The sequence below is a fragment of the Loxodonta africana genome, chromosome 1 (genome assembly GCF_030014295.1).
Source record: "Loxodonta africana isolate mLoxAfr1 chromosome 1, mLoxAfr1.hap2, whole genome shotgun sequence".
In the NCBI taxonomy this organism is placed as follows: domain Eukaryota; kingdom Metazoa; phylum Chordata; class Mammalia; order Proboscidea; family Elephantidae; genus Loxodonta; species Loxodonta africana.
The window spans coordinates 239341577-239367132 of record NC_087342.1 but is presented as its reverse complement, the minus strand read 5'-3'; the positions used below and the strand labels follow the sequence as shown (position 1 = coordinate 239367132).

Sequence of the window (25556 nt, the reverse complement as noted above, 5' to 3'; positions counted from 1 at the left end):
ATTGTCTTATTAACACGTGAAATGATGCTACACACATTGGCAAAAGCATAAATGTTAGCCTATTTGAAGACACTTGATGGGATTTAGAGAAGGCGTTGTTGATGGGGTGGGCTCAGGGACGAGGAGGTGCTTGACTTGGACCTGTTGGCTGAGAAAGCTTGGGACAGGTGTCATGGGGAGCAGGGAAAAAGCTCACTTTCCAGCTGAAGAATGGTAACAAACAGGCATCCTTGGGACACTGGCACAAGGGAGCGTTTGTGTTTGGCAGGGAAGGAGCTAACCTTGCAAAGCTGGAGAGCATTTGCCTTTTGAGTGGTCTTGAATGCTAGAATAAGCTGTTTGGGTCTGAGCTGTAAGCTAACGGGGGACATATTGAATTTTTGCATTGAAGAGCAGTGACAATGTTCATGATTAGAAAAATTAATCAAGTAAAAGGAGGAGGAGACTGAGAGGTCAAACTCCTCAGGGGCGTTTAGTCCCTAATCCTGTTCATTATGGTACATGCTGAGCCCCGGTGATACATCCCTGGGGAGCTGGCACATGGACACAGAGATTAATTTCAGGAAGGACACGTTCCCTCTACTTATGCTCCCTTGATCTATAGACATAAATACCTGAAAGTAAGCATCAAAGTCAGCTTATGCTAAAATGAGATGTTTAGCAAACTCTAACAGGCGGATGTGGAAAACTTTGCACAGCGCTACATGATTTTTGCTTTACTTTCTTAAGGGTGAGCTCAGTAGGTGCAGTGGATTTGAATACTGGGATAAAATTGCTCCGGAGATGGCTGAGTGGAGGCTGGTGTGAGGAGGAGGAGGCTGATGGTGGGAGGAAGGACATGCAGAAAACAGAGCTACTTGTTATTCAGGGTTGGGGGAGAGGAGAGGTAGCCAGGTGCATTTTCACGCTGACGTGGACCCAGTGGTTTCAGGAATGGGATGGTGGCCCTCAGCAGAAATGCACAAAACTAATTGGGTATTAATTGTTGTCATTCCAAACCACGTATTCAATTGTTGTCATTCAAAAAGACTTTAAATACATTTCCCATTTTATTTCACTTTCATGGACTTATAATCTTGGAAGAGTCCCAGACCCAGTGCCGTTGAGTCGATTCCGACTCATAGCGACCGTATAGGACAGAGTAGAACTGCTCCATAGAGTTTCCAAGGGGCGCCTGGCGGATTTGAACTACCAACCCTTTGGTTAGCAGCCGTAGCACTTAACCACTATGCCACCAGGGTTTCCCTTGGAAGAGTATTACAAAATATTCAGTAGCAAAACACTCCGAGTTTATTTTACTCTCAATGGTGGACTTGGGGACTTCAAATAAATGATGCTGTATTTTTAGTATTTTGACAAATAGCAAACAATATTTCCAATGAATTGTGCAATGCTAAAGACTTTTGAAAACTCCTTTTTGGTTTTCTCTGAAAAGAACTTGAGAGAAACTTAGTTTTCATTCTTTGGATGGCTAGGAAGTCAGGGGTCACAGTTACCTAATCAGCGCAAGTAGCCTGGCTCTTGTCTCTACCACAGTTTCTTGTATTTTATCCTGAAATTTCTACATAATAAAATCACATGAGCAAGCTTGAGCAGAAAAAAAAAAAAGGATGGTTCTTGGGAGAGCCTACAAAGTACCAGAAAGTACCTGTCTGTCTGGAGCCCCCACTGGTCTGGAGTACAACTTCTAAAAAGCTCTTCAGTGTCTTCGTGTTAATGCCTCGAAGCTTTTTCACACAATACAGGGAAGTCAGCACACCTTGACCAAGGCAAGGTCACAGAAGCTTTGAAGACACATCCAGACACCTTCAGGGACTGAGTTACTGGGGCTGGGGACCATGGTCTCCGGGGACATCTAGGTCAATGGGAATTACATACTTCATAAAGAAAATGTTATACGCCCTATTTGATGAGTAGCATCTGGGGTCTCAAAAGCTTGCAAGCAGCCATCTAAAATACATCTGCTGGCCCCATCCCCTCTGGAGCAAAGGAGAACAAAGAAAACCAGACACACAAGGAAAATACCAGTCCAAGGACTAAGTAATCACATGAACCACAATCTCCACCAGCCTCAGTCCAGAAGAACTAGATAATGCCCAGCTACCAGCGCGGACCGCTCTGACAGGGATCACGATAGAGGGTTCTAGACAGAGCAGGAGAAAAATGTAGAACAAAATTCAAATTCACAAAAAAAATACTAGACTTACTGGTCTGATAGAGACTGGAGGGACCCCTGAAACTATGGCCCCTCGACACCCTGCTAACTCAAAAACGAAGCCACTCCCAAAGTCCACCTTTTAGCCAAAGATTGGACAGGCCTATAAAACAATAACATACGTGAGGGACGTGCTTCTTAGTTCAGTCAAATATAGGAGACCAAACGGGCAACACCTGCCCAAAAGCAAAGACGAGAAGGCAGGAAGGAACAGGAAACCTGGACGAATGGACACAGGGAACCTGAGGTGGAAATGGGGAGAGTGCTGACATACTGCAGGGATTGTAACCAATGTCGCAAAACAAATCGTGCATAAATTTTTGAATGAGAAACTAATTTGCCCTGTAAACTTTCACCTAAAACACGCTTTTAAAAAAGGCTTATGCTTTAGCAGAAACCCCAAGGTGTGTTTTTCGATTAGTTACAAAAAGATGGCTCAGTTGACACGTTTCAGTGAAGTCTCAGTGGTGTCCTTGTGTAAGCCACACTAGGATGGGTGTCCATCCTCTGATGGTTTTTACTCTTGCTCCCCACCCCCACCCCCACCTCTGCTCTGTGTTCCCCGTTCCACTGCAGAAGTGGGGAGAGGAGTCTAAAGGCCTATGTTGAGGGCCAGGGCTGCCATTCCAGCCATGGTCCTTGAATGCTGGCCCCCTACTTAGAGAAACAGTGGGCAGATTAAGTTCATCTGGCTTCGACCCTGGGGTCCAGTCTCTCATAACACCTCTGAGCTAAGTCCATTGGCTTTTCTGACTAATTTTCATTCCCAGCCAGCCTTCCTTTGCTTACATTTTTTCTATCTCTTCCTCATCCATCCTATAAAATATGGTTGGCTCTCATGGTTTCCAGCCAAATCCATTTCCCTCCCTTACATTTGTTTTTAGCCCTGAAGAGCTTATTGAAGTAGCAGCTCATGACAATGCTAGTTTATGGTTCCTGTCAAGCCATGGTCTCAGGGTCAGCTGTCAGTCGGTGTGGTGTGGTGTGGTGGCTGTGATGAATCTGTGGGGGCTGTATGCATTGTCAGCGTCAGTCATGTGTGCTCACTTACGTAACTTACTCTCATAATTGTAGTCTCCTTGCAAATCTTTTCCATTCTGAATTCAGATGACGCGGCTCCCCCTGTACTGGAGACTCAGCCCCAAGGTGATGAAGAAGGTAAGTCCTGGGGGTGGCGTGGCCGTCTTGGTGGTGGAATCAAGCAAGGGTGGCCGTGGCACTGGGGTAGAGCTCTCCTTACAGTGGGCTGTATGCAGCAGCCATTTCCCACCTCTACAAGAGCATTTCCATTATTTTTCCCTATTGACTTTGGAGGAAGGGCTTTTTAAGTGTTGGTTTTTTAATACAAATGTCATATTGCTTTCATATAGCAGAAAGCTAAGGTTGTTTTATTTTGTTTGCTTGTTTTTTATGATAAAAGTTTAAAGAGACACAATGTAAGCAGCCTTTAGTGTCTGGTTATGCATTGAAATATTACAACTTGGATGATATAGAATATATATTTCAAAAGGGTGCAGTGACGTGTGTTGTTTTTCCCATTCGTATTTCACGTCTTTGTAATTAGTCACAACAAGGATAGATTTCCTGTTCTTACCCAGGAATAAATTGTCTTAGGTACTTTCGAAAAAATCAACCATTGAAAACCCTGTGGAACACAGCTCTACCCTGACGCACACAGGGTTGCCATAAATCAGAGTTTTCTCTTCGACAGCTGCTTTTTTTTTTGAACTGTTTCCAGTATTTGTGTTCTTAGGTATAAAATAGTGACCCCTACTATAAACATTACTAAAACTGATGTGGTCCCAAAAAGATTTTGGCAAAGTTGTATTTTAAATATTGTCTTTGTATTGAGACTTTCAGCTGAGTGAAACCCCGTGTGTGATGGGCACTCACAATCTTTACCACATAAGAATACGTTTTTGTACGTTGGGGCTTTTTTTTGCTTTAAAAAAAAAATTAAGTAGCACCTGTCTGGATTCAAATAGTCTTTATAGATTAAAAAAAAAAGAAAAATGTTCTAAAAATAGTATTTTAAAGTGTGTATTATTGTTTTTATCTCATTAATTTTAATAACTTTCTTTAAAATATATAAAACGTGTTCTTTCTTTCTTTACTTATTTTTTACTCTTATGCTCCCTGCTACAAATCTTTGAAAGGCTTTGTGTTTCATGATGAGTTAAAAATCATTATTTTATTTTGATTTATTAGATATTGCGTCACGTTACCCCACTCTCTGGACCGAGCAAGTGAAAAGTCGGCAGAACAAGACCAACAAGAACTCAGGTAAAATGGGCTTAAGTCCCTGTGTAAGCAGTGATTTCACAGGCCTAGAAAACGGCTTTCTCTTCTTGAAGTCGGATGTAGACTGCCCATGTTCCCTTGGTTACAGTGAGCGATCTGAAAATAATTCTTACGACTTGACCACCAAGAACTATTTTAAATTCTGGCGTTTTTAGTCAGATTTTTAAAATTCTTTCAAATATTGCTCTGTACAGTCCAGGAAAACTATAGTTTTGAAGTATAAAAATAGAAATATTTGATAAAAAATATATGAGTTTTGACTTAATTTCCACGAAGCCAACAGGTGTGTCTAATTTAAAATCCACCCAATTGTGTGTGTTGTGTTTGCTACAAAACAGTGTTTGATGGGACTTTCACTGTTTAAAGCTGATGGTTTTGACATTGTGTAGACAGTCAGGCAATGGGTTTGCTTCATCTTAAGTTAGTGATTTTAATGGGTTTCATGAAGTCTGATTTTCTCTGAAATTTGTATCGAAGCTCTCAGTTGATTGCCTGTGTGTTTCCTCTTGCTTTTCAAGTGCGGTTTTTTTGTTGTTTGGTTTTTTAATAAATCCTATTGAAAGAGACAGTCATTCTGGGCTCAGAGTGGTCCAGCTGCTGAGGCAGCATGAATCAGCAGCAGCATAAATTCTCTGAGACCGGCCGTGCGGTTAGAAGTTTGTAGACGCTTCCTTAGAAAGGCTTCCTAGCGTCAGGACTTTGTTTTATCTGCGGTTATGTATTGCTCTTCAAAGTGTATTTTTGATAGCCATTTATAAAAGAAAATTTAAAGCTTTATTAAAATTCAGGATGTTAAGGTGGTATGTTAGTTATCTATTGCTGCTACAGGAGAAATACCCCAAGTGAGTGGCTTTAACAATCAAATTTATTTTTTCACCGTTTAGGAGGCCAGAAGTCCAAATTCAGGGTGCTGGCTCTAGGGGGAGTCTTTCTCTCTCTGTCGCCTGGAGGAAGGTCCTTGTCTCTTCTGAGCTTCTGCTCCTGGGTGATCTTCATGTGGCTTGGCATCTCTCTTCCCTATCTTTACTTCCTAACTTGCTTGTTTAATCTCTTTTATGTCTCTAAAGAGATTGATTGAAGACACACCCAACATTAATCCTGTCTCATTATCATAACTAAGACAACCCATTTCCAAATGGGTTTATAAAACCACAGGCATAGAGGTGAGGATTTACAACACATGTTTTTAGGTGACACAATTCAGTCCATGCCAGGTAGTTTGATTTCCTTTCCAGCATCTATATCTCTTACAAACACATCCTGATGAGCTAACATTAAGTTTTGATGAGATATTTCACAAGCCACCTCTAAGCCTCAAGATAGACTTTGCATGGCGAACCCATTTACTGATTTACAACTGCAAAAGGAAGGCGACAAAATGCCAAACGAACACCAGTGTGATTTTGTTCATTTCTAAAGCATCCTGGGGTCACTGAGTTTCCACGTGAACATTTGCCCAAACGTATTTGCCAGACAGCACCTAGAATACATGTTGGAAACCTCAAATTATACCATTGCATATTATATGGATTCACCAGTTATTTTTGGTGTGTGAATATAGCAATGCTGATAATACTGCTTCCATCATTACGCCAACTGGAAAGTACCAGGGACTGGGCGGCAGCGGCAGAAGCATTGTGGTGCCCGTGCGGAGATGGAGAAGTAGAGACAAAAGCATAGATTTTAGAGTGTTCCTGCCAATAACATGCCATCATTTAACCCATGCCTCCGTTTATGAGATCAAACCAGTTTTGCTTTCTGAATGTGGCACAGATGTTAGCTCCATGAGATCAAGAATTTGTGTGGGTGTGTGTGTTCACTAGTCTATTCACAGCCCTTAGAACAGTGCCTATAAAGTAATAAAAACCAAAGAAAAATAAAAAACCAAACCTGCCACCATCGAGTTGATTCTGACTCATAGCGACCCTATATGACAGAGTAGAACTGCCCCACAGGGTTTCCAAGGGGAGCCTGGTAGATTCGAACTGCCCACCTTTGGGGTAGCAGCCATAGCTCTTAACCATCACGCCACCCGAGTTTCCAGAATATAACAGGCACTCAGTAAATGTTTGTTGAATGCGTGAATGAATTATTAGAATACACAAACATGGATGAGAGAAAGGGATTGATAAGGTTTGAAAGAAGTTAGAGTAGTTACTTAAGGACCCTAAAAAAAAAACAATAACAAACAAACCTATTGCTGTCAAGTTGATTCCAACTCATGGTGAACCTGTAGGACAGAGTAGAACTGCGCCATAGGGTGTCCAAGGAGTGGCTGGTGGATTCAAGCTGCCCACCTTTTGGTTAGCAGTCGAGCTCTTAACCACTACACCACCAGGGCTCCTTTAAGGACCCCAGAACCCACCAATTTCCCCATTATTGATATTTTTCCATTTCAAACCAAATTTTGTTCACCATCTATCTACAAGGTGTTTCTATGTAGAGGGATATGTAGAAAGGTGATATTTATTGTGTTCTTACTGTGGTCATCTCTGTGCATCTTGGTACTCAATAATGAAAGCAAAACAGTAACAGAAGATTGGTCAAAGTGAACAACAATGAGGAAACTAATACTCTCCTTTTGTATTTCTAAGAATGTAACCTAAATGTCTACACTAATGAGAAAAACTGGTAATAAAATGTAGTTTCCAAGAGAAGCAATAATTGCAGGATCTTCGAGGGATATCCTTCCTGTGTAAGAACTTGGGAATGTTTTTTCCTAATTTCTATAACTCCGTTAGATATCTTCATTAGCAGAATGGCTTAGGACAAACGTTTCTTGTGTGTCTAGATAAGGTTTAGCTGTTGGGCAGTTGAAAACTGCAACGTTGAGTTTATTCTGTTCCGCCCATGTTGATGACTTCTTGATGAGCGACCCATGAAAGTGCAATGGACAGGTCAGATGGAACAAGCCTCATACAGTCTTCTCGCGTGATTTTTACCCCACAGTAGTCCTCGAACACTATGTCCTTTCTTGTGTCTGAACTGCTTGTCTTCAGGTTGTTACTGCTGAGAGCTTTCCCTTGGTCCTTCTTGGCCCCATCAGCCTGAGATGAAAAGGGGCAAAATCCAGAATTTTGACCATTAGATACCATGGGAAGCAATGGTATTGAAGTTTAAAAAATAATTTATAGAACTAAAAAATTTCAGAAATTATTGTTATGGACAAGATTTCTTTATTGTATAGAGATATTAAGCTGTAAATTTCTCTCACGAGCTTTAGCCACTGAGTTATTTTCATTCAACCTTGTCACCACATTTGAACTGTTATCTTCTGTTTGATTTGTTTCTGTATCATATAGCTCAGTGCATGGGAAATTAATTGAAATATTGTACGTTTCAAACTTACTGGTGGATCTTGAAAATTCCTCATAGGAGAAGTAATATGGCGGTACCTAAACTTGATGTACAAACAATGTCACTAGAAATGTGTATTTTTTCAAGCAAATTTTTTGGTAGGAAACTATGTCAGATTTTGACAGATTAAGGTCTCAGTAGGCTACTGGAACAAGTACATTTTTGTATGTCACCCTTCACTTGCTGTTAACAGATTTTCAGGCCTTTAAGTGACCTGCCAATTATAATTAACCAATTAAACAGGGCAGACATACAGTATTTACTGAGACTAAAAATAATGTTTCAGGAAATTCCAGTTTACCTAAGTTACCCTACACTGTAATTTGATTTAAATTGGCCTAAGCGAGTAGAACACAAAGAGATGACGTTGAGTAGATGTATAGACGTGGAGCATGAAATTGCTGGATGGTGTTTACGTTTCACAAACCAGTGGTCCAGGCACACGTTATTTCTGAGAGTCCGAAGAAAGTCAGACCTAGTTGGTATTTTAAGACATTAAAAAATAGTATGTAATTGATTAAGTTTTAACGATGAAGCGGCAGTCTTAGGATTTCCAAAATGATCACTGTTGTCATTGAGATTTCCAACATCCACAGCGTCTCACTTGTACAGAAAAGATACCGATGACCATCTTTGGTAGACATAGACCCATTTAACAACATGTAAATAATTTGGGACTTGTTTATTATTCTGCATTTTAAAATTTCACCTTATTTGTTAGTACTCTTTCATGTGCTTCTATAGGTAATGCCATACTTGGAATGGATTGCTTTTTTCTCTTTTTATTTTCGTTTTTTTTTTTTAGTTAGATAAGAGTGGAATATTTTTGCCAGACATTTGTACTAAAATAGTACATCACTTTCCTGATGTGAATCCGTATATATTAAATAAATGAGTAAAATATGAAATTGTGTTTAAGAATACATTACTCAACTCTTCCTATTAATATAAATTTGAACGTTGATTTATTTCTTTACTGTTTTGAATCATTTTATTATATTCAGTTTTATTATTCTATTCTTGAAAGACATATAAATTAATTACCAAATCTTATTGGATTAAAGTTTTATAAGATATTTGCTTTAGTTATGTAAAATTTATTCATATACATATTTATTAAATAAATACAATAAGCGCACTTCCTCAGTGGTACATTAAATACTTTGTAGATTTCTGCCTGATTTCCTGAAAAACCAATGTAGAATATTAAAGAGTTGAGTTCTGGGTTTTTTCTGTTAACTGAACAAGTTATTAGCCCCATCACAGGATAACTAGTGCTATGGATGAACTGGCAGCCCTGGTGGCGCAGCGGTTAAGGACTTTGGCTGCTCACCAGAAAAGGTTGGCAGTTTGAATCCACCAGGCGTTCCTTGGAAGCTCTGTGGGGCTGTTCCACTCTGTCTGATAGGGCTGCTATGAGTCAGAATCAACTCAAAGGCAGTGGGTTTGGTTTTTGGTTTTGGTAATTGATGAATTACAAACGGCCATGTGCTTAGTGCTCTGTAATCCGTCAATAATGAAGTGTTATATACCCAGTAAAAGCTTACAATGGCAACACTTTAAAACAAGCTGAAGAGTCGGGTGGGTCCTGAATTCTGTCCTCCCACCTCGGCATCAATGACCTACAGTCACAGCCCTGGCCAGCTGAGAGGTTCCAATTGGGCTGGACACTGGTCAGAAGCAATGTCTGACCTAAACCTGGGTGGTGCCCAGTCTGCGTGGCACCAGAGGAAGCCTCAGCCTGGAGCCCCAGCTCATGCTTCCTGTGGCTCTCTTCCTCATCCAGCACCATCATAAGTCGTTGTTGAGTCAACCCCAACTCATGTCACCCCTTCTGTCAGAGTAGAATTGTGCGCTGTAGGGTTTTCAGTGGCTGATTTTTTGGAAATGGATCACCAGGCCGTTCTTCTAAGGCACCAGTGGGCGGACTCGATCCACTAACCTCTTGGTTAGTAGCAAGTATGTTAACCATTTACACCACCCAAAGACACCCTCCTTTTTATTCCATCTTTACTGTACATCCCAAGTTGGCCACAGAACCAACTCTCTCCCATGGCGCTTCTGAGAGCTTAGTACTTGGGGCCAAGTAGACCAACCTCCGCAGACTGGGTGCTGGTGGCTGTGAAGCAGTCCTGGGCTGCCAGCACAAGGACTCACCCTATGCCTATCCCACTTTGACAACCCTCTGGTTTCGCGGGCGTGTTCATTTATTATCCTTTTAAATGGTGCAGGTAAGCTGAAGAAAACACAGGGGCCTCCAGTTTTGTCATCTCTGAAATCTTCCTCCCACTTGGGAGAAAAATATGTCTTCCTCCCTAAACTATTAAAACAGCTCTGTTTTCTGTCCAGGGAAGGCATCCTTTATGTTCTGGATGTTCCGCAGTTTTATGGGACCCCCTCTGTGGAAATATTCCTCTGCTGAATCCAGGGTTGATAATTTTTGTTTTATTGCGCATATTGAGATTAGTGCCAGGAGATAACTATCTTTTGATTCTGCTTTAAATCACAGTATATTGCTTTCCCTGGGGAAAAATAATACAACTTATATTTTCTTTTCCATTTTTAAGTTTAAAACAGTTATTTCCCCCATTTTCCTTTTCATTCCATTTTTCAGGCATAAGACTGAAAAAGCATAAAGATATAGACTACATTCTTAAATGAAAAAGCTTGGGGAATTTAAGAGATAAAGAGATTAAAATAAATCAGATAGCTTTTTTAAAATGTGGACTGTAAAAGTGTGTTATTTGAACACGTTGATTTATCTAAAAACATGCGCAACTGAATTCATCCAATGTTCCTAATTATACAATGGGGTTTTAATTTCAAACATTTTTAATTCTCAGATGTCAGTATTCAGTCAAACATGTGGATAAGTAATCAGGGTGCAGGGCTTCAACCTAAGAACAGGGAATAGTAGTGAAAGCAGGCAGATTGTATCCGAGCTGTTTGGAAACACGAAATTTCAAGTGTGAGCGCAAGGCCTTTGTACTCTCTAGAGGTAAAGAAAGGTATTTGACTTACTTTATTCTCTCCGTATAAACTTACTTTATTCTCTCTCTGTTACCTCATCACTGAACTCATGAGGTCGGAAATGAAATGGTTTCTTCTGTAGAACCGTAGATACAATATGTTACTGTTAGTCAGCTCCTGCGCCATATTCATGATCGTCGGTGGGTTTGAGTCTACTATTTAGGCCTTTGTGCCAGTTCATCTCATTGAAGGTTTTCCCATTTTCACTGACCCTCTACTTTACCAAACACGATGTCCTTTTCTAGTGATTGGTCTGTTCTGATGATGTGGCCAGAGTAAGTGAGTTGAAGTCTCACCATCCTCGCTTCTAAGGAGCATTCCGGTTGTATTTCTTGTAAGACTGATTTGTTCATTCTTCTGGCAGTCCATATTCTTCACCCACACCACAGCTCAAATGCACCCATTCTTCTGTTTTCCTTTTTCATTGTCCAGCTTTCGCATGCAGATGAAGTGATTCACAAGACCATGGCATGGGTCAGGAGCACCTTAGTAATCAAAGTGACATATTTGCTCCTTAGTACTTTAAAGAGGTTGTTTTGCAGCAGCTTTGCCCAGTGCAATACATCATTTGATTTCTTGGTTGCTGCTTCCGTGAGAATTGATTGTGGATCCAAGTAAAATGAAATCCTTGACAACTGAAGTCCATTTATTATGATGTTGTTTATAGGTCAAGTTGTTAGGATTTTCATTTCCTTCACATTCAAGCGTAATCCATGCAACATTCTGTTTTTATCCATAAGGTTTTCATTGGCTGATTTTTGGAAGTAAAGCCTGGTAATCTGCTTCCGAAAATCAGCCAATGAATATCTTATGAATTAGCTACAATATACAGAATGCTTAATATGTATCAGGCAAAGTATGAAGTGTTTTAAATGCATAATAAACTTAATTTTGAAAATTTCCCTGTGAAATTGCTTCTACTCCTCTTACAGGTATAATTTTCAAATTTCAGTATATTTTCAAAATTCTTAAGTAGCAGAGCTGGGGACTAAACCCAGGTCTGTGATTCCAAATCTCCCATCACTACGTGGTAGATAAGATGGAACTGTTTAATTCCGAAACCAGCGGTCTCTCCATGGAATAATTTTGGTCTGATTCTCTGGAAGATATCTTTATGGTTCACAGTGTTCAAGAAAATTGGGTTGCATGCACAGCTGTGGAATGCATGTATTGTAAGCTCTTGTCGACCTTGTACAAGTGGTTCTTGTCTAGCCAGGCTTGCACTTCGGGGGAAGGAGGTTGAATTCCAGAAGTAGAATTAAGTGTAAAATACTAAGCAGATGACTTCTTGGGCATACGAACAACGTTGTGGAAGGAGAGCCTGAAAGGAAGCAATGTTTCCACTCTTGCCCTAGAGCAAACCATGCCTTCCTGGTTTATTTTAACATAGAAGGGAGCACTTTAGACTGAGGAGAGGACAGAGAAAAGAGTGATTTGAGAGGCTGATTGATGTACTGTGTGGAGCAAAGGTATGTTAGGACAACATGCACATAGTAACCCGCCTTCTGTGTATGGGAGCACAGTGGCCTGAACAGATCTTTAGGTACATGTATCACACTCCTGCATAGCTGAGGGTCTATATTGGAGCCTGCCTTCTAGCGGGGATTCTACTTGCTGTTGCCTGAACTTGGCCTTGGCCTCTGGGAAGTCTGGAGGGAAGGGGACTGGGGTTGATTCTTACCTCCACTGTGTGGTCTTGACCGAGCCATGTGACTTCTCTGAGTTGCTGGATCTCATCTTTTTTTTTTTTTTTTATATATAATTTTTATTGTGCTTTAAGTGAAAGTTTACAAATCAAGTCAGTCTCTCACACAAAGACTTATATATACACCTTGCTACATACTCCCAGTTACTCTTCCCCTAATGAGACAGCCCACTCCCTCCCTCCACTCTCTCTCTTCGTGTCCATTTCACCAGCTTCTAAACCCCTCTACCCTCTCATCTCCCCTCTAGGCAGGAGATGCCAACATAGTCTCAAGTGTCCGCCTCATACAAGAAGCTCACTCCTCACCAGCATCCCTCTCCAACCCATTGTCCAGTCAAATCCATGTCTGAAGAGTTGGCTTTGGGAATGGTTCCTGTCCAGGGCCAACAGAAGGTCCAGGGGCCATGACCACCAGGGTCCTTCTAGTCTCAGTCAGACCATTAAGTCTGGTCTTTTTATGAGAATCTGGGGCCTGCATCCCACTGCTCTCCTGCTTCCTCAGGGGCTCTCTGTTGTGCTTCCTGTCAGGGTAGTCATCGGTTGTAGCCAGGCACCATCTGGTTCTTCTGGTCTCAGGATGATGTAGTCTCTGATTCATGTGGCCTTTTCTGTCTCTTGGGCTCGTAATTACCTTGTGTCCTAGATGTTCTTCATTCTCCTTTGAGCTGGATCTCATCTTTAAAGGCATGCTAATGAGACCGAGGAAACCCTGGTGGTGTTGTGGTTAAGACCTACGGCTGTTATCCAAAAGGTCGGCAGTTCGAATCCACCAGGCACTCCTTGGGAACTCTATGCAGCAGTTCTGCTCTGTCCTATAAGGTCATTGTGAGTTGGATTCAACTTGATGGCAAAGGTTTAACGAGATGGACCTCATGGAATCAAGGTGAATCTGAAAGCCCCAGGTGCTCAATTGAGTTGGGCCCATCAAGATCCGATCAGTAAAAAGGACTTGGATTAGTTTCTAGCTGTGTGTATCCCAGGTCAGCACTGACATTGCAAATAACAAAGACTCAGATACTTCCTGAGAATCTGCTGTGTTCATGTATGTGTTACAAAGATAACAGGTACTGGAGAATTCGGGAGCTGGGAATTGTATGTGACAGCATAAATGAGTCTGTAATGATGTACTGAGAAAAGGTATACATGGTGCACTGAAATTCATGAACTGAGTGAAATGTCTGAGCCTGCTTTTCACACTCAATTTTGGAAAGTTAATGGAATGGATACTACAGTGCTTCTGTTTCTGTGTTCTCTCCATCAGCTAGACTGTAACACCTCAAACAGAATTGATCCATAAACAATAGAGGGCCTTTTTGGAATGACTCACAAAGTCAAACTAGAATTAGGATTCCTACCTTTACCTGTAACCCACTGCCAGTGAGTCAATTCCGACTCATAACAACCCTATAGGACAGAACAGAACTGCCCCCATAGAGCTTCCAAGGCTGGAGATGGAAAACCAAAAGGGAAGAACATGCTCAGCGTTTCTCAAGCTGAAAGAACTTGAGAAAAAAATTCAAGCCTCGAGTTGCAATAGAGAAGGATTCCATGGGGAAAATATTAAATGATGCAGGAACCATCAAAAGAAGATGGAAGGAATACACAGAGTCATTATACCAAAAAGAATTGGTCGGTGTGCAACCATTTCAAGAGGTAGCATATTATCAGGAACCAATGGTACTGAGAAGTCCAAGCTGCTCTGAAGGCATTGGCGAAAAACAAGGCTCCAGGAATTGATGGAATATCAATTGAGATGTTTCAACAAACAGATGCAGCGCTGGAGGTGCTCACTCATCTATGCCAAGAAATTTGGAAGACAGCTACCTGGCCAACTGACTGGATGAGATCCATATTTATGCCTATTCCCAAGAAAGGTGATCCAACCGAATGTGGAAGTTATAGAACAATATCCTTAATATCACATGCAAGCAAAATTTTGCTGAAGATCGTTCAAAAATGGCTACAGCAGTATATCAACAAGGAACTTGCAGAAATTCAGGCCGGTTTCAGAAGAGGACGTGGAACCAGGGATATCATTGCTGATGTCAAATGGATCCTGGCTGAAAGCAGAGAATACCAGAAGGATGTTTACCTGTGTTTTATTGACTATGCAAAGGCATTTGACTGTGTGGATCATAACAATCTATGCATAACATTGGGAAGAATGGGAATTCCAGAACACTTAATTGTGCTTATGAGGAACCTTTACGTAGATCAAGAGGCTGTGTCGTTTGAACAGAACAAGAGGATACTGATTGGTTTAAAGTCAGGAAAGGTGTGTGTCATGGTTGTATTCTTTTACCATATCTATTCAATGTGTATGCTGAGCAAATGATACGAGAAGCTGGACTATATGAAGAAGAACAGGGCATCAGGACCGGAGGAAGACTCATTAACAACCTGCTTTATGCAGATGACACAACCTGGCTTGCTGAAAGTGTAGAGGATTTGAAGCACTTAGTAATGAAGATCAAAGACCACAGCCTTCAGTTTGGATTGCACCTCAACATAAAGAAAACAAAAATCCTCACAACTGGACCAGTGAGCAACATCATGATAGATGGAGAAAAGGTTGAAGTTGTCAAGGATTTCATTTTACCTGGCTCCACAATCAACAGCCATGGAAGTAGCAGTCAAGAAATCAAAAGATGCATTGCATTGGATAAATCTGCTGCAAAGGACCTCTTTAAAGTGTTGAAAAGCAAAGATGTCACCTTGAAAACTAAGGTGCACCTGACCCAAGCATGGTATTTTCAATTGCATCATATGCATGTGAAAGCTGGACAATGAATAAGGAAGACCGTAGAAGAATTGATGCCTTTGAATTGTGGTGTTGGTGAAGAATATTGGACATACTACGGACTGCCAAAAGAACAAACAAATCTGTCTTAGAAGAAGTACAACCAGAATGCTCCTTAGAAGCAAGGATGGCGATACTGCGTCTTACATACTTTGGACATGTTGTCAGGAGGGATCAGTCCCTGGAGAAGGACATCATGCTTGGCAGAGTACAGGGTCAGCAGAAAGGAGGAAGACCCTCAACGAGGTCGACTGACACAGTGGCTACAACAATGAGCTCAAGCATAAAAACGATTGTAAGGATGGCTGAGGACCAGGCAGTGTTTCGTTCTGTGGTGCATAGGGTCACTATGAGTCGGAACCGACTTGACAGCACCTAACAACAACAACAACCTTTACCTGTATGGGTGGCAGAAGGAATATTCTGCCAAACGTTCTCTCTAACTGCATCTTGTATTGTAAAGAGCCACGCTCTTGCTGTTGTTGTTGTTAGGTGCTGTCGAGTCAGTTCCAACTCATAGCAACTCTATGCACAACAGAACAAAACACGGCCAGGTCCTGTGCCATCCTCACAATCATTGTTATGTTTGAGCCCATTGTTGCAGCCACTGTGTCAGTCCATCTCATTGAGGGTCTTCCTCTTTTTCACTGTCCCTCTACTTTACCAAGTATGACATCCGTCTCCAGGGACTCTCTTGCTAGCAGTGGGCAACTCACAATTTATGTAGGGTGGGTAGTAAATAATTGACTCGTGGTGATCCCATGTGAAAGAATAGAAATGCCCCATAAATCTGCTTCCTTAAAAGATTACAACCAAGAAACCCCTCTGGGGCAGTTCTGCTCTGTCACATGGGGTCATTATGAGTTGTAATTGATTTAACAGCACCCAACAACAACAACAAATATTCCAGGGGACATACTTACACCAAATTATTCCTTGTTTATCTGAAGTTAAAATTTGACTGGGCATCCTGTATTTTATAGGGCAACCTGTCCTGTGCGTAAATACACTCCCCCGTTCACAGCGCTCGTTAGCTGATCTTCTGTAAGGGGAAGGTGTCTGGGCTGTCTTCAAAAGTCACATTTTAATGGATTATAGTGTGGCTTGGATTTGGGTGATTTTTCCATCGAGGACAAACCTGCCAGTAAAAAGGCGCAGCACAGGGGTGAGTCAGCGATTGATACGTCTGAGTACGTCTTAAACCTTCCTCTTCATTCTTCTTCCTGGGTCATTCTGAATTCCAGGTATCTTTCTCTTGAAAAGTCCTTTTGTAGCAGGACCAATTTTGTATGCTAATAAAGAAAAGTGATACTAGTAAAAGCCATGTGGGTAATTTCTCACCAATCTTTGAGACAAGTTTCCGCTTTGAAATGGAATTAAATGTCTTCCAGTGTATCAAATGTTGGCTGAAGGCAAAATCGAGAATGTCCCTCCAATTTACAGATATTTTAAATAAAATAGTTATTTTTAGTCAGTAGCAATTTTTCTTTTTCTTCCTTTTTTACTATTTTTATGAAAACCAATCAAGTGCAGTTCCCGTTAACTGAGAAGAAATGCACACGTTTTATGAACCCACGGCGACGTGTCTGTTACTTCTGCCAGCAAGGGTTTCCTTCAAATGTTCGTTTTGCCACATAAGCATGCCCTTGCATGCTAATGCACAGATGTATAATTTTTTATGAAGCACATGATTCTACTGCAATTTTCAGTAGTACATGGTGTAAATAATAAAATGTAGCATTTAAGATTGTATAACAAATCTTGTACGTGATTTGCCTTTGGTTTGTACATTTGTGGATTTAATATGCTTTCAGGACTGAAATTTCTAGCTAAGCTAAGAAGCATGGAAGGCGTTTCAGCCTTCATTATGGATATCCTCAGAGTTCTGCTGCGGGGTTAGGCTTCAGGAAACGTGGAGCGTGTGGCACCTTCGGTTCTGCTGGAAGACTCGCGCCACCATTTGATGATTTGGTTTCGGGGGAACATTGAAAAAAAGGGCTGGGTGGTCTACCAGCAAGGAGGACACAGAGCCCAGGGTCTTTATTTACAGTTAGATCTCTGGCTAAGAATGCCCCGAGACTCTCCCTCACCCTGTGTTTTTACTGCTCGTAACTTCTCAAACTTTGGAAATAAATTTTCCGAGATTAGTTTCAACCAGAAGGCATTTTTCCCTTTTATTTGGAAACTTGGAAATAAGTTTGTTTTTCTGTTTTGATGTGATTTTGCATCATGAAGAAGGAAAAAAAAAAAAAACCATCATTTTAGAAATCAATTTTTAAAACTAAAACTATTAGAGAATTTCTTAAAACGCTTGCTTGGTCAGGAAGCGAAATTGCATTAACTCAAGCATTTTTTGTTTTAAATTTTAAGCATTTTTCAAACGTGATGTTTTCTCATAAAAGGTAAAATAATTTATCTAAGGCTATTGCTTCAGTTTCTGAAATACCAGTGTGTTACAGCCAACACCGTATATGAACTGAAATTATGGCTGGGTATCATATAGTCTACTATGCTGGGAATGACAGCTTGAAGAGTAATGGCATTGCATTCATCATCAAAAAGAACATTTCAAGATCTATCCTGAAGTACAACACTGTCAGTGATACGATAATATCCATCGCCTACAAGGAAGACCAGTTAATACGACTATTATTCAAATTTACACACCAACCACCAGGGCCAAAGATGAAGAAATAGAAGATTTTTATCAGCTGCTGCAGTCTGAAATTGATTGAACATGCAATCAGAACGCATTGATAATTACTGGTGATTGGAACGTGAAAGTCGAAAACAAAGAAGAAGGATCGGTAGTTGGAAAATATGGTCTTGGTGATAGAAACAATGCCGGAGATCGAATGATAGAATTTTGCAAGACCAATGACTTCTTCATTGTAAATACCTTCTTTCACCAACATAAATGGCCACTATACACATGGACCATGCCAGATGGAACACACAGGAATCAAATGGACTACATCTGTGGAAAGAGACGATGGCAAAGCTCAGTATCCTCGGTCAGAACAAGGCCAGGGGCTGTGGAACAGACCATCAATTGCTCATATGCAAGTTCAAGCTGGAACTGAAGAAAATCAGAGTAAATTCACGAGAGCCAAGATATGACCTTGAGTATATCCCACCTGAATTTAGAGACCATCTGAAGAATAGATTTGATGCATTGAACACTAGTGACCGAAGACCAGACGAGCTGTGGAATGACATCAAGGACATCATACATGAAGAAAGCAACAAGTCATTGAAAAGACAGGAAAGAAAAGACCAAGGTGAATGTCAGAAGAGACTCTGAAACTTGCTTATGAACGTCGAGCAGCTAAAGCAAAAGGAAGAAATGATGAAGTAAAAGAACTGAACAGAAGATTTCAAAGGGCCTCTCAAGAAGACAAAGTAAAGTATTATAATGACATGTGCAAAGAGCTGGAGATGGAAAACCAAAAAGGAAGAACATGCTTGGCGTTTCTCAAGCTGAAAGAACTGAAGAAAAAATTCAAGCCTCATGTTGCAATAGTGAAGTATTCTGTGGGGAAAATATTAAATGATGCAAGAAGCATGAAAAGATGGAAGGAATACACAGAGTCATTATACCAAAAAGAATTAGTTGATGTTCAACCATTTCAAGAGGTGGCGTATGATCAGGAACCGATGGTACTGAAGGAAGAAGTCCAAGCTGCTCTGAAGGCATTGGCGAAAAACAAGGCTTCAGGAATTGATGGAATATCAATTGAGATGTTTCAACAAACAGATGCAGCACTGGAGGTGCTCACTCGTCTATGCCAAGAAATATGGAAGACAGCTTCCTGGCCAACTGACTGGAAGATATCCATATTTATGCCTATTCCCAAGAAAGGTGATCCAACTGAATGTGGAAGTTATAGAACAATATCATTACTATCACATACAAGCAAAATTTTGCTGAAGATCATTCAAAAATGGCTGCAGCAGTATATTGACAGGGAACTGCCAGAAATTCAGGCCGGTTTCAGATGGATCCTGGCTGAAAGCAGAGAATACCAGAAGGATGTTTACCTGTGTTTTATTGACTATGCAAAAGCATTTGACTGTGTGGATCATAACAAACTATGGATAACACTGTGAAGAATGGGAATTCCAGAACACTTGATTGTGCTCACGAGGACCCTTCACATAGATCAAGAGGCAGTTGTTCGGAGAGAACAAGGGGATCCTGATTGGTTTAAAGTCAGGAAAGGTATGAGTCAGAGTTGTATCCTTTCACCATACCTATTCAATGTGCGTGCTAAACAAATAATCTGAGAAGCTGGACTATATGAAGAACAGGCATCAGGATTGGAGGAAGACTCATTAACAACCTGTGATATGCAGATGACACAACCTTGCTTGCTGAAAGTGAAGAGGACTTGAAACACTTACTGGTGAAGATCAAAGACCACAGCCTTCAGTATGGATTGCACCTCAACATAAAGAAAACAAAAATCTTCACAACTGGACCAATGAGCAACATCATGATAAATGGAGAAAAGATTGAAGTTGTCAAGGATTTCATTTTACTTGGATCCACAATCAACAGCCACGGAAGCAGCAGTCAAGAAATCAAGAGACGCATTGCATTGGATAAATGTGCTGCAAAGGACCTTTTTAAAGTGTTGAAAATCAAAGATGTCATCTTGAAGTCCAGGGTGCGCCTTACCCAACCCATGGTATTTTCAATCACATCATATGTATGTGAGAGCTGACCAAGGAATAAGGAAGACGGAAGAAGAACTGACGCCTTTGAATTGTGGTGTTGGGGAAGAATGTTGAATACACCAATATCGTGGACCGCCAAAAGGATGAACAACTCTGTCTTAGAAGAAGTACAACCAGAATGCTCCTTAGAAGCAAGAATGGTGAGACTGCGTCTTACGTACTTTGGACATGTTGTCAGGAGGGATCATTCTCTGGAGAAGGACATCATGCTTGGCAGAGTACAGGGTCAGCAGAAATGAGGAAGACCCTCAACAAGGTGGATTGACACAGTGGCTGCAACAATGAGCTGAAGCATAACAACGATTGTAAGGATGGCTCAGGACCTGGCAGTGTTTTGTTCTGTTGTGGGTAGGGTCGCTGTGAGTTGGAACTGACTCAGGGGCACCTAACAACAAATAACCGTGAGTTGAAGTAGATTCAGTCAGGGATAAACTACTAAAGCTATTCTTTGTTTCATGACTTTCCTCTGTGTTTAAGTATCACCTTCTGTTTTATTATTGAGGAGCCCTGGTGGCACAGTGGTTAAAGCACTCGGCTGCCAACTGAAAGGCCTGTGGTACGAACCCACCAGCCACCCCTTGGGAGAAAGATGTGGCAATCTGCTCCCATAAAGATTACAGCGTCGGAAACCATGTGGGGCCCTTCTGCTCTATGCTATAGGACGCTATGGGTTTTTTCATTTACCATATTATTATTTTATTAATATTATTGCCTTCTTTTCTTTGCCTTTTATAATTTGTAAAGCAAAGTTGGGCATCTAGTAGGTGCTTAACAGAGCACTGAAGGCCTGTGAGTTTCCTAGGGAATCTTCTCAAACTTTTAGTCATTTTTTGATGTGACATAGAGATTCAGATTTGCAACCAAGTAATACGAGAAACCAGAATGATTCAAGGCGTTGGGGGTCTTGACTAGGTCAAAGAATGAATGTGTGGCTGTAACTGAGCAGCAGACTAGAAGAATGGAGTGGTAGTCGGTGTCTGCTGCCGGACTTTAATATTTGGTGTCTTTTACTCAGGTATGGAACAGTTTTATTTTATTTTCTATTCAATAGAATTTTTTAGAGAAGCTTTAAGTTTGCAGAAAAATTGTACAGAACGTACAGTCACCATTTACCCCTTCCCTCTGTACACTGTTTCTCCTGTTAATGTCTTGCATTCCTATAGTAAATTTCTTAGAATTGATGAAACAATATTGATACATTACTGTTAATAAACCCCATAGTTTACATTGGGGTTCACTCTAAGTGTCTTAAGTGCTATGGATTCTGATACATGCACGATGTCTTGTGTCCAACATCACAACAGCATATAGGATAGTTTCGGCGCCCTAAAAATGCCCTGTGCTTCCTCCCCCCACCTCTGGAAATTAATGATGATGTGGTAATTAATGATATAGGATGTCAAACATCTTTTCCCAGACCCTGTTTTTCATCCATGTATCTGTTTTGGTGAAGTAGCTCTTCAGGTCTTTTGCTCATTTTTTAATTGGGCTATTTGTTTTCTTATCTCTGAGTTTTAAGGCTTCTTTGTGTATTTTGGATACAAGTCATTTATAAGATTTGTGTTTTGCAAATATTTTATCCCAGTCTGTGGCTTATCATTTTCTGAACATTATCTTTTGCAGAGCGAAGTTTTTCATTTTAATGAAGTCCAATTTTTCATTTTTTTCTTTCACAGATTGGGCTGTCGTTATAGCTAAAACACCATCACCAAACCCAAGGCTGGCTAGGTTTTCTCCTAGGCTGTCTTCTGGAAGTTGTATACTTTCGCATTTTCCACTCTGAGTAAATTTTTGTGAAAGGTGTAAGGTGTGGGTCCACATTCATTTTTTGCATGTGGATGTGCACTTGTTCCCCACCATTTGTTGACAAGACTATCCATTCTCCTTTGAATTACTTTGCTCCTTGTCAAAGAGCACTTGACTGTATTTGTGTGGCTGTATTTCTAGGCTCTGGAACAGTTTTAAGACTTAAAAATTTTCTCAAAAGTTGACCATTGTGCGGGTGGCTGGGAACAGAACGGAAGGTGGCTAGAAATAAGGAGCTCTTAGAAGGAAATAAGAGGTTATATGTTGAAAAGAGGCAACTTGGCCAAGGTCTCCTCAGGAAAAACAATAAAATCTTGACTGTAGGTACTTGCTGCGACATGGCACTGAGACCTTTCCTGCCTTGAAGTAACCAGATCTCTACAAATCGGATCATTTCTGTGGAAATTAAATTTATAACTCTTAGCTGGAAGGAAGTCAGTTTTTTTGATAATAGCATGTATCATGCGCACATGGGTTGCATTTCTGCTCTTTGAAAGGAGTATGAAGGCACTCGTGGCGGTTCTGTGAGATGGTCACTTGAAACCACGTCTGCAGTGGGACTCATTCCCCACAAGGTGTTAGCCGGGTTTACAGAAACTTGGAGAAAGCCAGCAAATACTTTGAGAAAAAAAAAGTTGAAAATAAAATCTGACAAGTGATGAGAATTGAAAATAATATAATTTTAATTACTAAGAAGTATATTTTAAGTACTCTGGGATGGAAAGTGCACCACTGTTATTTGTATGGACATCTTTAATCCTTCCTTGCATTCATTTCTGTTTTTTTTTTAGGATATATCATACATATATTTGATTTTTTTTAAATATCTCCATTTCTTTGTCTTTTCCACAAGCTTACCCATATTAGGAAGTTCAAGTCTGATTGAGCCGCGTAGGCACTGTCTGCAGAAACGAGTAGGACAGTTGAGCTGTTGTCACAAGCCTCCTTTGTAGTGGCTGCGCCAGGAGGCACATCTCTTGTAACAACCCATTTTTATTGCTGTACCCACCGACATGGGCTGTTCTTCGTGTATCCTGAGAATTGACTCTGCCTGGGTACAAGCGTGTCTATGTCAAGACTGTTGTTAGCTGCTGCCGAGTCAGTCCCAACTCCTGGTGACCTTACGTACAACAGCACAAACCGTCGTTGTCGGGTCCTGCACCGTCTTCACCCTCGGGATCGTTGGTGTGTTTCAGCCCATTGTTGCAGCTGTTGTGTCAATCCATCTTGCCGAGGGTCTCCCTCATTTTCCTGTACCCTCTACTTTATCAAACATGATGTCCTTTTCTAGTGACTTGTCCTCCTGATAAAGTGCCCAAAGTAAGCAAGCCGAAGTCTCACCACCCTCACTTCTAAGGAGCCTCTGGTTGTGTTTCTTCTAAGACCGGTTTGTTCATTCTTCTGGCAGTCCATGGTATATTCATTATTCTTCGCCAACACCACAATTTGAATGCGTCAATTCTGCTAGGTTTAGAGTAGGTGTAAAACTGCTAGGTGTAGACTAGCAGTTGAAAAACGTGTTTTCCCCCTTAGGACAAAAGTTATAAATATTCATTGTTGAAAATACTAGCAGACAAGGAAAATAAAATAAAATATCTTAACTTCCCAATCCAGAGATCACTTAATGGTAGACATGGTAGTGGATATACCATATCATACAGTGCAGGCTTGGAGTCTCTGCATGGTGCAAACAGTTAAGTACTCAACTACTAGACAAAAGTTTGGAGTTCAGACCTGCCCAGAGGCACCTCACAAGACAGGCCTGGTGATCTGCTTCTGAAAGGCCATAGCCTTGATAACCCTGTGGAGCAGCTCCACTCTGCTCACATGGGGTTGCTGTGAGTTGGAATCAACATGACAGCAACTAATTATATACATATATGTAATCTCCTTCTGCATTTCACAGTATAATGTAGGCATTTTTCCAAGCCACCAAGTATTATTCTACAGCAGTATTTTTAAGCTGTTGCCCATAAACCATCTCAGGTTATGAGAGAAGTGCAGGCTCGCGGTCCATCTGCCAAATCAGAACGTTGCAGGAGGGGGCCGAGAATGTGAATGTCTGGTAAGTTCCTATGCATGGTAATATTAGTGAGACATTGTTCTACAGTATCTTTTTTTCGTTTCACTGTTTAAAGAATTTTTATTAAAGCAAGAATTTTAATAATCCAAATATAACCCAAGTTGCTCAGTTATCAGTTTATTCCATACAGAAGTGACATTCCGAGCTATTCTGTAATAACCTGTAAACCCATTGCGGTCGAGTCAATTCCGACTCATAGCGACCCTATAGGACAGTGTAGAACTGCCCCACAGAGTTTCCAAGAAGCACCTGGAGGATTTGAACTGCTGACCTTTTGGTTAGCAGCCGTAGCACTTAACCACTACGCCCCCAGAGTTTCCATTCTGTAATAAAGAATTACAAAATTAAAGAAATGCTTTAAATTTTGTACTTTGAAAATTCTTTTTTCCCTGGGTCTGTATAACGTTGGAAACCCTGGTGCTGTAGCGGTTAAGAGCTAAGGCTGCTAACCAAAGATTGGCAGTTCGAATCCACCAGGCACTCCTTAGAAACCCTATGGGGCAGTTCTACTCTGTCCTATAGGGTCGCTGTGAGTTAAAATTGACTCCGTGGCAATGGGTTTTCATAAACCTTAATTTCATTTTTATATTTTATCATTTTTTGTTGTTTTTAAATCAATAACTTAGAACAACCATTGTTTGCTAGACCTGGCACTAGCTCAGTACATAATTTCAGTGTTCCCTTTCCTTATTTTGTATTTTGCAATATTTTTCCTCAATATTTATGTTTTTCGAGGTTTAGATATTTTTCTTTGATGAGGCACGAGTTTTTTCTTGGAACACCAGTGGCACTGCAAACTGCCCTCTGAGCTGCCTCTTCAGCTTGGTGGGCTCATAGTCCAGCTACAGCTTCACCAGCTAGAACGCAGAGGCTCTGAGATGCAGGCATATGAAGGAGTTCAGAGTTACTGATCTCCAACAACACGCTGTGGTTTTACCAGCAAGAGTAGGCGCATGGCTTGACTAAGAGGATGTGAAGTTCACTTAGCCTTTGCCTCGGCTCTTGAGGAGGGCTGATGGCAGCAGGGCAGCAGTCAAGGTCCCTGGCCATGTACGTGAACTACAGGCTGCTGCGTGGTACCTCCCGGCGTTGCTTGAAGATGCTGGGATCGAACCCCTGCCGCGCGTTCATGCTGGGCAGCGGTGCCGGCAGCAGGAGTGGTTGCAGCAGCCGCGACTGCAGCTCTTTGCCCCGCTGTCTGGATTCCTGTGTCAGCCGCATGCTGTGTTGAGGACTCGGGGAACACTCCGTGGATGGCACTGGGTGTATCTTGGAAGGGATGAGGCCTGGCACCCTGAGCAGTCCAGCAAGGGCTTGGTCTTCGCTGAGCGATTTGGCTAGGAGGCTAGTGTGCAGGGCCCTGAGTCTGCGGGAGAGCTGCCAGGAAGCAACCTGGGGAAATGCTGGCTGGTGCGGTTGGCTGGGACTGGACAGAGCTCTGTGCTTGCCTTTCTCTGCACAGCGGTCAGTGGCGAGGCTGGCACCCTCGTTGAGCTACAGCTGCGTGCACTGGCTTGGG

At 41.3% G+C, this 25556-nt stretch overlaps 1 protein-coding gene across 1 annotated transcript in view; it reads left to right on the top strand.

Moving 5' to 3' along the window:
- SMOC2 (SPARC related modular calcium binding 2) overlaps window positions 1–25556 on the top strand; it is a gene marked incomplete at its 5' end in the record, with an annotated part of 191831 nt that overhangs the window by 40248 nt on the left and 126027 nt on the right. The window contains 2 exons of the mRNA XM_064293301.1: window positions 3323–3373; window positions 4424–4498. Of these exons, the coding sequence (XP_064149371.1) occupies window positions 3323–3373; window positions 4424–4498 (126 nt within the window). The remainder of the gene's footprint in view (window positions 1–3322; window positions 3374–4423; window positions 4499–25556) is intronic.